Below are 14,117 nucleotides of genomic sequence, written 5' to 3'. Positions count from 1 at the left end.
GCTGGGGAAGCCCAGCCAGATGGGCGGGGTATAAATAATAAATTATTATTATTATTATTATTATTATTATTATTATTATTATTATTATTATTAAAGTAAATGATATTTTTCTTCACTGAGAAGGCTGCTTCGAATGTGTTGCTTATAGATGCTAGATACTTAGGGCTAAACTGCACACTCACGAAATATGTAGTTGGCAACTATGAGCTTAAAAAAATACCGTTCAGGTGTGGGGGGGCTTCCATTGTGGGGAGGGGAGGTATAACTTTTCCTTTCCCCAGATGGGTGAAAATACCAGTGAGCCTTTTATTTAAGAAGTTAGGTTTTGAATGGGGAGGGTGTGAAGCCTCTGTGACCTGGCCACGTTTTTCTATAGCTCTTTTTTCTTTTTCTTGGTGAAAGTGGAAGTTGCTTTAATTCATAGTAAGTAACAGTTAAATAAGTCCTAATTTCTCTTTATTTTTCAAGGATGGAGAAGTGCATGCTGGGTCTGAATTGATTGGCCCTGCAGATCCTCTGTTGGATTCCTTGACAGACAGCCTGTCGGTCTGCAGTTCTGAAGGTTGGCTCCCACTGTGTTACCTCTCGTAATTTTGTCCCCAGCCCAAGTTTACCAAGTAGGGTGATTTATAGCATAGTCAAGGAATGTAAAAGTGCACCTTTTCCCTCCTCATCTCCTCTAGATGGCAGCATTAGCATTTCAGCTAGAATTTTTTTGGTCCGCGCAAACATGTAAACGTAGTTGGTGTTAGCATGCATGGAGTCCCAAACCTTGCCACTCTTCGCTGTTATGGGATAAAACCGGCTAATGCCAGAGCTTGAGATACCTTAATGCAGCTGTCTTTCTGTAAAAGGCACTTGTAACACTTGCAACCCTAAGCATGCTTGTTTAGGGTATAAGCCCTGTTAAAAAACTGTGGGGACTCTGAGCAAAAATGCCTAGGACCATGCTGCAAGTCTGTAGTTTGGCATATCTGCAGTGTCTTTAATAAGCATGTGATTCATTTATATTGTTTTAGTTAGTGAGGGGTTGGTTTCTCAGACCCTTTTTCTCACACCATTTAAAGTGCTGTGCTACCACTTTAAAAACTCATGGCTTCCCCCACAACTGTTTAAAGCGGTGTATTATTGTGCTTTGAGCTATGAATGTGGCCAAGGTCATTTGATTTCTACACAGATTGGAGAAAGGGTTCAGTATCCCAGTTATAACACATGCAGGCGTCATCTCAAGAGTTGTGACTTGTCCCGGGCTACAGAAACTCACCCACTTTCCCTTCTATATATTTCCCCTCTCTTCCCCACCTTTGGTTTCAAGCCCGGAAGGATGCCGGTCTCCTTGATGACGTGACACTCAGCCAGTCAGAGTATGGAGGTAAGCGTGAGTAAGGAGTGGTCGATTTGAGTTTCGGTCGCGAACGCAGCAGCGTCGTGCTGATCGTTGCTTCTGCGATTAGCTGAAATCTTGGATTGTGCCATGTGGGGAGGGGTGCGGGTCTTCTTTGCCAGTGCGTTCCCCTCAGAAAATGTACTGGTGAAGCAGCACCCAGCAGGACTGAACTGTCTGCTCACCAGCGGATGAGTGGAGACTTCAGTCCTACTCTATGCAGGGGTCTGTTTCACCAGCAAATTCCACCCCCTTGCATATCAGCTGACATCACCCAGTGACATCACCTGATTGACACTTGGACATGGGTCTCATTGGCCAAATTGGACCCTCTGGCAGCCATGATTTGCCCGCGGCTGGAAGATGCCATTTTGGCTACCTCTGGACTAGATGACCCACCAGATTCTTTCCCAACTCCATTCTCCTTCTGCCCTTCAGGTTTGTCAAGCGACAGTGACCTGATCTCATTGACCGTTGATGTGGACTCTCTTGCTGAGTTAGATGATGGAATGGCATCTAACCAGAATTCCCCCAGCAGATCCTTCAGCCTCAGCTTTCCCACTGAACCGCTGGCGCAGGCCTCTGCCGTTTCGGACCACGAATGGAGCAAACCCGATGGCGAGAGGGAGAGCCGGGGCCTGTTCACTGGGAGCTTAAAGGCCAAGCTTGGCAGGCGAGATTACCTGGACAAGGCAGGGGAGCTGATAAAGCTGGCCTTGAAGAAGGAGGAAGAGGAAGACTATGAGGCTGCCTTTGGCTTTTATAGGAAAGGAGTGGACCTGCTCCTGGAAGGGGTGCAAGGTATGGTTTTACTTATTGTGTTTTTTTGCCTGCGTTTCTTGTTGACTTGGTTCAGCTTTTGCCAGCCTGCTGCCCTCCAGAGTCTCAACCTCAGGTGAGAGTTGCCTCTTCCCTTCCGCTGGTTGGAAGATCCCATGTGTGGAACTCTGTCCAAGGGATTCTCCTGCCAATGGGAGCAAACTCAGCAACCCAGTCAATATCTGCATTGTGTCTGCATAGATAGTTTGCTAAGTGCTAAGGTTTGTCTTGAACTAGGTTTGGCATAAGGTAGGAATGGGGGGACTTGCAACTTCCTAGATGTTGCCGGGCTCCAGCTCCCATGATCCTTGACCACTGGCCATGCTGGTTACGGCTGATGGGATTTGGGAAGTTTGGAGAACTGTGGGTTCCTTATCTGTGGTGTAAATTGAAAACCGCCCTGTGAGAACATCAGAGTAGCCCTGCTAGATCAAACCATCTACAGTGGTACCTCGGGTTACATATGCTTCAGGTTACATACGCTTCAGGTTACAGACTCCTCTAAACCAGAAACATTACCTCGGGTTAAGAACTTTGCTTCAGGATGAGAACAGAAATCGTGCAGCGGCGGCACAGCGGCAGCAGGAGGCCCCATTAGCTAAAGTGGTGCTTCAGGTTAAGAACAGTTTCAGGTTAAGAACAGACCTCCAGAACGAATTAAGTACTTAACCCGAGGTACCACTGTAATCCTGTCTCTTCTGTCCATCGGTAGCCCTGAACATGGCCTCTGACTACTCACAAGTGTGGCCATTCCTTGGTGTCGTTATCCTCTGACTCCTGCTGTTCCAAAATCGATTTGATTTGATATATTGTGTTTCTAGGCTGTATTCCTTTCAAATGAATCCCAGAAGTGGCTTACAAACAATAAAGAGCAGGAGCATATGATGGAACGTAACAGAACATCACAAATGCAGCACAAATCAAATGGAATAATTAGCAAATCATCAGTGTAAAAACTATGAACAGTCCATAAAACACTGATAACAAAGCAACAACTAAAAAAAACAAGCTAAACATCGTGATTAAAGCAAAAAGTCATATTATATGCTTTAACTGCCTTGGAGAGGAGGAAAGGGACTGTGTCACTGTTGGCGCTGGGATGTTGGATGATGGCCAGAAATGAGCCAAGAGCAGTGGGATGGAGAAGGCTTGGGGCCAAAGGACAAAGTAGGAGGTAGGACCGAGGGACAACCCAGGGGTCAGGACCGAAGGGCAATGAAAGGATATGGGAATATACGCCAGAGCTCAGGAAGTGTTTGTTCTTCATCTGGATCAAGAAGCTTCTTCCATAGCTTTCTGCCCAGGAGGATCCATAGACCAGCCTGGGTGGGTGGAGCCACTCCAGGGCCTGAGGGTATTTCACTGAGAAACTGTCACCTGCATTTCAGAGGCTCAGCGTGGGGCAGCTGTCCACAGATCACAGCTGCTCCCGCCAGTTAATCAGCCCCATAGGAATCTGTATCCTGCCTCACGTTGATTTTCGGAGCGGGCTTCCTCCGAGCTTGATCTAGGGGAGAAGGCTGTGCAGCTCAGTTGAACGTGCTTCTGCAGTAGGCAAGCTGGCCAAAGTTATCCCCCTGTTGTGGATATGCATCCTTTTTGCCTATATTCCAAAAAGAGAACTTCCTTCCCAGGTTACCGGCGAAGAGGGCCTTCTTGATGCTGTCAAGTCCACACAAGGGCCACTTAAAACTCCAGTTCTCCTGATTTTCTCCAGAGTTAGAGGAATCCTTTCCCTTGGAACATTAGCTGAAACCGGAAACTTTACAATTTGTGGCTTCCTCAACCTCATTCATTCGTTCCCTTTCTTCAAAATATTTCTAGGGTCAAATGATCCCAGTAAGCGCAGGCTTAGGCTCCACTCAAGCAGGGCTTCCCTCTCGCATTTTGGTTTCTTATATTATTAAATGGGTGAGGTTTGAGCACTACAGACCCTGGCTTTTCAACCTTTATGTGTAAGCATTCCAGAACTGCACAGCCAGGTACAAAAGGTAGTGATGGAACCACCAGCTTGGATGGCTTTGAAAAAGTCTTATCCTCCTTTCGTTAGCCTAATCCTATCAACGGCTACAAACCGTGATAACTATTTTCTGCTTCTGTGCTGAACACCAGTTGCTGGAGAACATGAGAAGGGAGAGTGCTGTTGTTCTCATGTCCTGCATAGTGGGCTTTCCACAGGCGTCTGGCTGGCCACTGTAAGAACAGAATGCTGGACTAGACGGGCTGTTGGTCAGATCCTGCAGAGCTCTTCTTATGTGTTAATGTCTGTCGAAAGTGATGTGGGTGCATGGGAAACAGTGCAGTCTTGCAGAATTTACATATCTGCATTAATAGTTAGGAAGCTACCTATAGATTTATCAAATGAGTTTATCCTTCCTAGTGGGCTTGTGTCAGGAGAAAACTTACCTTCTGCACCTCTATATTCTTGTTCGCTCCCTTCTCTCTGTCTCTCTCCCCCGCCCCTTCAAAGATGTATAAGAGGCTACTCCTCCCGCCCCCTCCATGCTGCTACTTCAAAGTTTGGACCTCAGGAATAGAAGGATTTACACAACTGTTGGTATGTTTTTGCTTGTGAACAAGAGTTTCCATTCTCCATTGATGGAAATAGTGGCAATACAGATTATTGCCACATGGTGGCGCCAAGTAAGTAGGATTTGAAGCTTCCAAACTTCAGTTGCAACACGGAGAACAAAAAAACCCAAAAGCCCCGCTTCTTGATTTTTATCTTTGCTCTTAATGATTTCTGCTATCAGTTGATCTCGAGCACTTTACTTCGCGGTGTGCCTTGCAGAAATCTCTCCTTTCCATTGACTCCTATCAGTGCCATATCCCTGTAATAGTGCAATAGCCTCTTAACTGCTGTCTCGTTTAGTTCACAGCATTAAGTTTTATAATTTATATAGTCCAAAAGGCCACTTCTCATGTCCTCTTGCAAGAAACTCATGGTGACATTACATATGCTGTACGTGCAGTGAGTTTAAGGGGTACAGCGTTGCCCGTTAAGGTGATCGTTACTTGACTTAATATACTGAGATATGAACAAGCCTTTTGCCGTATGTGTGGGAGCGAATTTGGGCAACCCACTATCAAACTGGGAAGCCTCTAATTAGCCACAAGCTTCCAGTTTTCCCTCCCCCTGAACTGGAAAACTATCATTTTCAGTTTGGGAACAAACCAGGAAATTCAAAGCTGCTTTTGATTATGTATGGACTTTATAATTGATTTTATACTTGGAAGCCATTTGGGCAGGCAAGTGGTATGTTAATTAATAACCAGTGATAAATAATGAACTTCACACCATGGTTTGATATCCTGACTTCTCTGAAGCTGGTAACCGCAGTCCCCTAGTTTGGATGTAACAGGAAACTATGGTTGGTTGAATACTTCCTAGTTTGTTTGCCTGTGCCACAAAGGGGCTGCATGCCCTGACAAAAAAGCATGTCATAGCTCTGCTTCTAATAATAATAATAATAATAATAATAATAATAATAATAATAATAATAATAATAATCTGAGAGATGTTTGATCTCCTAAGCACAGCCAGTGCATTAGAAGGGGGTATATTTTCATGAGCGTTTACTTTTGGAACTCCTGAGAAGAGCTCTCTCTACCTCAGTGGAGTTTGCATCAAATACCAAACAACTGCAATAAAACTTCAAATTGGTTTGCATATGAGCCCTTAGTAGTTCGTGGTACAAAACGGTTGCCATCCTGCCAACATGCAACATTAGTGTGAAAATCAGATGAGCCTTTTCTCAGTAGCTCAACCAGCATTTATCCTTACTGTATCTGTAAGTTGCTAAAAGGACTCTTCCCCACCTGCTTTGTTTGGTGCAGTGGGGATCTGCTTCCCTTCCATTAATTAACATGTGCACATACAATCACCTAGTTTATTATCCAAATGATAGAATAGAATACAAAAAGAAAAAGGGAAGCAGACTTTTCAGTGCTCCAGACTTAAAAAAATAATAATGATGCTGGTGCTGATGATTCCGTTGGCTGCTGGATTTGAAAACTGTTTGGAAGCATACAATCCTGGGACCCTGAGGGTCATCTATTCCAACCCCCTGCAATGCAGGGATCTCAACCAAAACATCCAAGACATTCAGAGGCATTCATATGTATGGAAACATAGGAAGCTGCCTTATACCATCTCCTCTAAACGGCTTAGAGGTTTTATTTACAATTAAGCAGTATACAAATGAGCCAACAGTGTGACGCGGCAGCTAAAAAAGCCAATGCAATTCTGGGCTGCATCAATAGGAGTATAGCATCTAGATCAAGGGAAGTAATAGTGCCACTGTATTCTGCTCTGGTCAGACCTCACCTGGAGTACTGTGTCCAGTTCTGGGCACCACAGTTCAAGAAGGACACTGACAAACTGGAACGTGTCCAGAAGAGGGCAACCAAAATGGTCAAAGGCCTGGAAACGATGCCTTATGAGGAACGGCTAAGGGAGCTGGGCATGTTTAGCCTGGAGAAGAGGAGGTTAAGGGGTGATATGATAGCCATGTTCAAATATATATAAGGATGTCACATAGAGGAGGGAGAAAGGTTGTTTTCTGCTGCTCCAGAGAAGCGGACACGGAGCAATGGATCCAAACTTCAAGAAAGAAGATTGCACCTAAACATTAGGAAGAACTTCCTGACAGTAAGAGCTGTTTGACAGTGGAATTTGCTGCCAAGGAGTATGGTGGAGTCTCCTACTTTGGAGGTCTTTAAGCAGAGGCTTGACAACCATATGTCAGGAGTGCTCTGATGGTGTTTCCTGCTTGGCAGGGGGTTGGACTTGATGGCCCTTGTGGTCTCTTCCAACTCTTCTATGATTCTATGAAATTCAATTAAATACATGAATAGATAAAATCTGTTTGACTGCCTTGGCCAGTACACTGGTACCTTGGTTCTCAAACTTAATCGGTTGGAGGATGGATGGCGGCTAATGGATTGAGGCTGAATCCTGACAAGACGGGGGTGGTGTGGTGTGGAGGACTCCCTGGTCCTCAATGGGGTAACTGTGCCCCTGAAGGACCAGGAGCGCAGCCTGGGAGTCATTTTGGACTCACAGCTGTCCATGGAGGCACAGGTCAAATCTGTGTCCAGGGCAGCTGTCTACCAGCTCCATCTGGTATGCAGGCTAAGACCCTATCTGCCCGCGGACTGGCGCGCCAGACTGGTGCATGCGCTGGTTATCTCCCGCTTGGACTACTGCAATGTGCTCTATGTGGGGCTACTTTTGAAGGTGACCCGGAAACTACAACTAATCCAGAATGCGGCAGCTAGACTGGTGACTGGGGGTGGCCGCTCAGACCATAAAACACCTTTCCTGAAAGACCTACATTGGCTCCCAGTATGTTTCTGAGCACAATTCAAAGTGTTGGTGTTGACCTTTAAAGCCCTAAACGGCCTTGGCCCAGTATACCTGAAGGAGCGTCTCCACCCCCATCATTCTACCCGGACACTGAGGTCCAGCACCGAGGGCCTTCTGGCGGTTCCCTCACTGCGAGAAGCCAAGCTACAGGGAACTAGGCAGAGGGCCTTCTTAGTAGTGGCACCCACCCTGTGGAACACCCTCCCATCAGATGTCAAAGAGATAAACAACTACCTGACATTTAGAAGATATCTGAAGGCAGCCCTGTTTAGGGAAGTTTTTAATGTGTGGCATTTTAATGTATTTTTAATCTTTGTTGGAAGCTGCCTAGAGTGGCTGGGGAAACCCAGCCAGATGAGTGGGGTACAAATAATAATAATAATAATAATAATAATAATAATAATAATAATAATAATAATAATAGTTTGTTCTAAAACCAAGGCATGCTTTCCCATAGAAAGTAATTCAAAATGGATTAATCTGTTCCAGACTTTTAAAAACAACTCCTAAAACTGCAATTTAACATGAAACAAGGCACACTTTCCCATAGAAAGTAATTCAAAATGGATTAATCCGTTTCAGACTTTTAAAAGCAACTCCTAAAACAGCAATCTAACATGAATTTTTCTATCTAACGAGACCATTGATCCATAAAATGAAAGCAATAATCAATGTACTGTACTATACAATAAATAAAACAGTATTGTAGATGATAAAAATTAAAATTAATGTTTTTTTCTTACCTGCACTGATGATAGTCATTGTTTGGATGGGGGGGGGGGCTTTTATCCATTTCTGCAGTCACTCACTCACTCAATCCACCAGTAGTTGAACTGGGACCCACACAGTCACAAAAACAAATTAATTGAAAAAGCCTCAAAACAAAAAAAAGCAAAATAAATAGCAAAAACAAAAGCACCAAATATAAACTCCAAATATCACCTCAAAACACTGCAATTGGAAATAAAAGGCTTGAATTACAATGGGGCGACGCAAATTAGCAGCGCAACAGGAAACACAGGGGGACTCAAAATGGAGCACGTTCGACTTCCAAAAAAAGGTTTGAAAACTGGAACACCTACTTCCAGTTTTGAAGCATTCAGGTTCCAAGTTGTTTGTGAACTGAGCTGTTCGAAAACCAAGGTACCACTGTATTGTCTGCTTGGACTGGAAGCGGCTTCCCAGGGTAGCGGAAAGAGGTTTCTCTCATTGCCTGCTACCTGATCCTTTTAACTAGAGCTCACCGGGTTTGAACCCGGGGAGACCTGCATTCAAAGCATGATAGAATTCATAATGCTATGTAGTCAAGGATGGGTAATGGCCATATATGGTCAAGGGGACAGGGGATGGGACCTTTTTCAGAGTGAGGGCCACATTCCATTATGAGCAACCTCCTGGGGGCCACAAGTGTGTGGGGCCAGAGGAAAAGGTAGGCAAAGCAGCAAACCCATAAATCTTACCTGTGAGTGGCAGGCTAGTTTCTACAGTATCACGCACCCCTCCAGGCAAGCAAGGTGCATTCAAGGGCACATTCCTGCAAGGCAAAAATGCTCAAGCAGAGTGGCGTGTGTGGCCGAGGAGGTGTGGCCTGGAGAGAGTCCTGAGGACCAGATAGAGAGGTCTGCAATACACCCTCAGGTGTGAGGCCCTGCAGCCTTGATACAGTCCAGTCCTATGCCAAATGCCACTCAAAGGAACAACATTTATTCTGACTAAAATTCAGCCTACAGTGTGGCTCACTGAGAGCACCAGACAGTGGCAGAGAGGCCCCCATGCACCTAGGAGAGGAAAGGCTTCTTAAAAGAGTCTCTCTAAACCAGAGGCTCTCAGACTTATTTGGCCTACTGCCTCTTTTCAGAAAAAAGAAAATACTCAGCAACCCCCCCCCCCCCCGCAATCTACCTTCTTTAAACAAACTGGAAGATGCAGTGACAAATTTGCGTTCTTTTATGTATCTCTATTTCTACCTACATCCTACGACATGGTAAAGAAAGATGTTGTTCCAAAGAAGACACCTTCTTTATTTAAATCAACCAAAGTAACATTCACATTGCACACAGAAAATTAAGACAATGAAGAATAATATTAACGTAGAAACTATGAATAGCATTGAAAATAATCCTAATGAGAAGGACGAACCTTCTTTCTTTTTGCTTCTGCTGCCCCCTTATTTTTATTCAACGCCCCGCAATTGCATCCGAGGCTACTACCGCCCCCCTGGATCATTCCAGCATCCCCCAGAGGGTGGCACCTCTCATTTTGGGAAACACTGCTTTAAACCCATCAGTGTAAACCTCCCGATTTCTTAATAACCAGAGCAAAGCTTCCTCATCACTCAGCACTCAACAGTGGAAGCAAGCATTGCTATTCCCTCTTGGATCCATCATCTGAACTGGCCTTTCTGGTTACATATGAATCTTCGGTCCATCTCCATGGCTACATCAGCTGGCAGCATGTTGAACCTGAGACCCCTTTGTGTTCAACAGAGATGCTCCTAGCCACGACCCACCCCTTGGTGTTAACGTTTACGTGCTCTCCAACCAAGAGAAATTGAAACTCAAGGAGATGTGCCTATATCTCTGTGGCTTCACCCTTTCATCCTGGGCTTAGCTCTACCAAGAAATGTTGGCCATGGTGCCAAGTTGCTGAAGAGAGCCGGATCTTCCGAGGCACAGAACTGTCAAGGAAATTACCCTTGCTTATCAGTGGATTTGGAACCCTTTGGTGGTGCGGCATTGTTGCTGTTGTTTTTCGCCGTCCCTCGTCGCTCTTCTGTCACATGGTTTCCACTTACAAGTCTCTCCAAGAAAACTGATCTGCCTGTCACTTCAGGGCGAAAGCGGTCGCCTGCCAGTCTCCGTTTGGAAGCTGGAAAACTGGTAGCGCCTGATGGCTGCCCAAGGCTCAGGTACAAGGAGTGAAACCTCTTGGCCCAAATTCTGTTCCTTGGGGATGGTCCAAGGAGAGAGAGAGAGAGAGAGAGAGAGAGAGAGAGAGAGAGAGAGAAAGAGAATGAGAACGACAGTGTCCAGTGAAATAACAAGAGAGCAGGACCAGACGGAAGGATTTTATTTTTTGCTTTGGCTTGGAAATGATCCAGCTGTGTGTTTATATATTTGAAATCCGACTTAACCCTAAAGCACAGGCTGGGTAATGACCTTCAAAACAGAAACACAACAAAAGCACGATAGATAAGAAGAAACCCCTTCGTTTCATGGTGGCGCTCCTAGTGTTTTGACTAGGGAGATACTTGGCAGGGGTAACGTGGGGCCCCAGATGTTGCTAAACCACATCTGTCACACATGTATCTATTAGGAACCCTCGTGTGTGAAGCTGCCACTCGTGCCCCTTTCTCCTATCACCCCTAGCTAGCATGGCCAATAGTCAAGGCCGATGAGAGCTGTAATCCAACAATATCTGGAGGGCCGAAGGCTCCTCACCCCTAATGTAACTGCATGGCTGAGGCCCAGAGTTCACAACCCTGTTAGATGGGTTACTTCAAGGATGTCCGGCATGGTTGTCTCCAGATGTTGCTACAACCCCACTTACCAGGCTGGCTGGGGCTGATGGAGACCACCATCCTTTTGACTACCACTGGCATACACGACAACAGCCAGAACGGGGATAAGGAACCCGTGGCCCTCCAGATGTTGCCAGGCTCAACTCCCATCAGCCCCAGCTACCATGACCAGTGGACAGGGATGGTGGCAGTTGTAGCCCACCAACACCTGGCATAGGTTCCCCATCTCTGCCGTGGAGCTGCGCTGGCTCTGCTTGGACTTTGCAGCTCCAGTTGTAGAGAAAGTCACGATCGGGCCTCCTGCTGCTGCCCCTCCTGTCTTTGATCAGCTTGCAGAGCAGTCTGAGGTCGGTACACCCCTCCAGGCCCATTGATCGCCCTCTGATTTAGTGAGCAGCCTCCTTCTTAATTGACCCTTTGCGGTAGTCCTCGAATGACCCATGTGCCACATAACTCCGTTGCCCGCCCTGTCTTCAATGTTGATTTAAAAATCAGCAAGCGAGAAATCTGATTCCTTTATAAGCAAAAGCAGTGGCTTTCCTATTTGTTTATTTCCCCCCTTCAGGGAATTCTTCCCAAGTTGACAGGGTACTGTTTTATTATTTTGCGAGGTTGCCTTGAGCATTGTAGAGGAAAGCAGGGAATGGAAACTATTTTAAATAAATAAATATTGGCCGCGAAATCTCTGCTTGCCACAGAGCATCCTGGGAATGTTCTGGGCCCCTGTTGCCATTTCTCCCAGAGCACTGCATGGGCCTATTGGGTAGTGTTCCCTAGTAGCACCTCCACTGCCCTTCTCCTTGCATCTGGTTGCTCTTTATTTATTCCTATTTTGCTTTTATGTACTGTGTTGATGTTCCATCTTTTCCCTTCAAGGAGATGAAGGTGGCACACATAATTCCCCAGTCCTCATTTCGTCCCCACAACAACAGTCTGAGGTAGGTTAGGCTGAGAGGCAGTGGTCTGGCCCAAGGCCGCCCATTGAGCTTAATAGCTGAGTGGGGATTTGAACCCCGGTCTCCCAGTCCCTAGACTGACACTAAACACCACACCGGCTCACAATTTCCTATAAGGAAGAGACTTGTCTATGGAAGTTTAGCAATGTGTGAAGAGGTCCTAGTACAAAGGCAGCAAAGTACACCCGGTGCTATGGGTAGCTAATCTGAGACCCATCAGCCCCAGTCAGCATGGTCAGTGCCCAGGAATTATGGGAGTTGTAGTCCAAGCGTCTAGAGAGCCACAGGTTCCCTGTTTTACCCTTTTTTGCAATTCAATTTGCAAAAAATGAAAAAAGAAGATACTTCAGTGTCTTCCAGGAAGTGTGTAATACAAATATTTTTCCTGCAGCCCCTGTATCTAAAGTTATGTTTGCTGTTCAAGCTGCTGTAGCTGGTTTCCCGGGATCAGGCGTCTGCTAGGTTCCTCTTTGTTGCCTAACAAGTTCCTTTTGTGCTACTCTGATTCTTGGCCATCTCTGCCTTTGCTAGATTGAAAGCTCTTCCAGAACAGAATGCAAAGGGAACTGGAAAATATTGCGCCTTCCTTCCCCACTGTTCAGAGGTTGTTTGTGAACAACCTCAGAACGTGGCTATGAAAACAGCCTCCTCCTGTTTCTGTAGTCTTTATGCTGGAACACGGAGCGCTTCTGGCACCATTTTGTTTTCTTGTCGGCAGTAAGAAGCTGTTACTTCTCCCTCCATGTTTTGTCTTGATCCAAAGCCCAGATTTGAAATTTCAACCAGAACAATAAAGCACCCATTGTCACAGAACCAGCTAAGAAGAGGAAACAAAATTATCTTACGTCACCTTTAACTGCCAGCCTAAAGAAAGAGGCAGTAGTGATTCTGGGAAGTGCTCCATCTTTGATTTTGAGAGATAGTCAAAGGAAAGTTTCCTTCTCCATAGAAGGCCAAAACCTTATTTACATCCCGAACCAGCAGCGAGGGGACTCCTGCCCTGTGGCATGATTCTCATGCTGCTGTGATTTGAAGACCAAGCTGCGGGAGGCAGTGGAAGACAGGAGTGCCTGGCATGCTCTGGTGCATGAGGTCACGAAGAGTCGGACACGACTAAACAACTAAACAACAACAATTGGGAAAAACCCACCTCAATGGGTCTTCCTTAAAGGGCCTTTGGACAGTAGTTCAGAGCTATCTGATGAGGCTATGCCCAGCCTCAGCTTGCTTCCTCCCTTTCTCCACCCCTCTCCCCTTTCCCTTGTGTCTTTTTATATTGCAAACCTGAGGGCAGGAATGTCTTACAGCTGTTCTTGTAAATCTCTCAGGAAGCTCTGTATGTGTGTGTGTGTACTAAAGAGCGGGGTAAAATACATTGAATAACTAGATAATGAATGTTAGGAGTGGGATTTCAAAATTACAGTGGAGCATTTTCTAGTTTTCTAAATGGAGCTGTGTTCTGCTCTGCTGCAATGCTTGGTGGTGGAAAGGAGGACACCTTCTAAGCAGGTTTTGGGGGCACAAGTGGTATGGGGTGGCGGAGGAGGGAAAGGAAATGGAAGTCCCACTGGGCAAAATGAACCCCGCTTGCACAACCTTAGACATCGCCTGATACCCTGTCATAGGATCCAACCACGTTGTTTTGCTACCATTTTAAGGTGAGGAGAGGTAAAACTACAGCTGTGTTTACTATGCTGCAGTTGAAATACTCTTTCTGTGAGAAACAAGGAGACGTGCAGAATGGTGCCTGGCTCCAGTGGGAAGACTTCTCTGAGCTATAGTTTATATCACATCTCCAAAACTTTTTCTGTAAATCTTTTAGTCTAGCAACCTACATGCACTGGAGTCCTCAAGATGGTGTCCTCATCCAGGAATCCTCAAGATGTTTTGGACTGCAATTCCCATCAGCCATTGCCAGGGGTTAGGGGTGATAGGAATTCTACTCCAACAACATCTAGAGGACATCAGGTTGGAGGAAGGCAATTCTAGAGCTTCTAATATTTTATTATTATTAATGTGACTGGCGTTTATTGATGATCAAATGCTACTTCCCTCAAATGGCCTCTCCTG

At 45.7% G+C, this 14,117-nt stretch overlaps 1 protein-coding gene across 1 annotated transcript in view; it reads left to right on the top strand.

The window, feature by feature from the left end:
- RPS6KC1 (ribosomal protein S6 kinase C1) overlaps positions 1-14,117 on the top strand; it is a 108,674-nt gene that overhangs the window by 43,124 nt on the left and 51,433 nt on the right. Inside the window, exons 5-7 of the mRNA XM_081185976.1 lie at positions 469-562; positions 1,316-1,372; positions 1,823-2,185. Of these exons, the coding sequence (XP_081042102.1) occupies positions 469-562; positions 1,316-1,372; positions 1,823-2,185 (514 nt within the window). The remainder of the gene's footprint in view (positions 1-468; positions 563-1,315; positions 1,373-1,822; positions 2,186-14,117) is intronic.

Source organism: Podarcis bocagei, assembly GCF_964188305.1.
Source record: "Podarcis bocagei genome assembly, chromosome: 3".
NCBI classification, from domain to species: Eukaryota; Metazoa; Chordata; class Lepidosauria; order Squamata; family Lacertidae; genus Podarcis; species Podarcis bocagei.
This window is presented reverse-complemented; position numbering and strand designations above follow the sequence as displayed.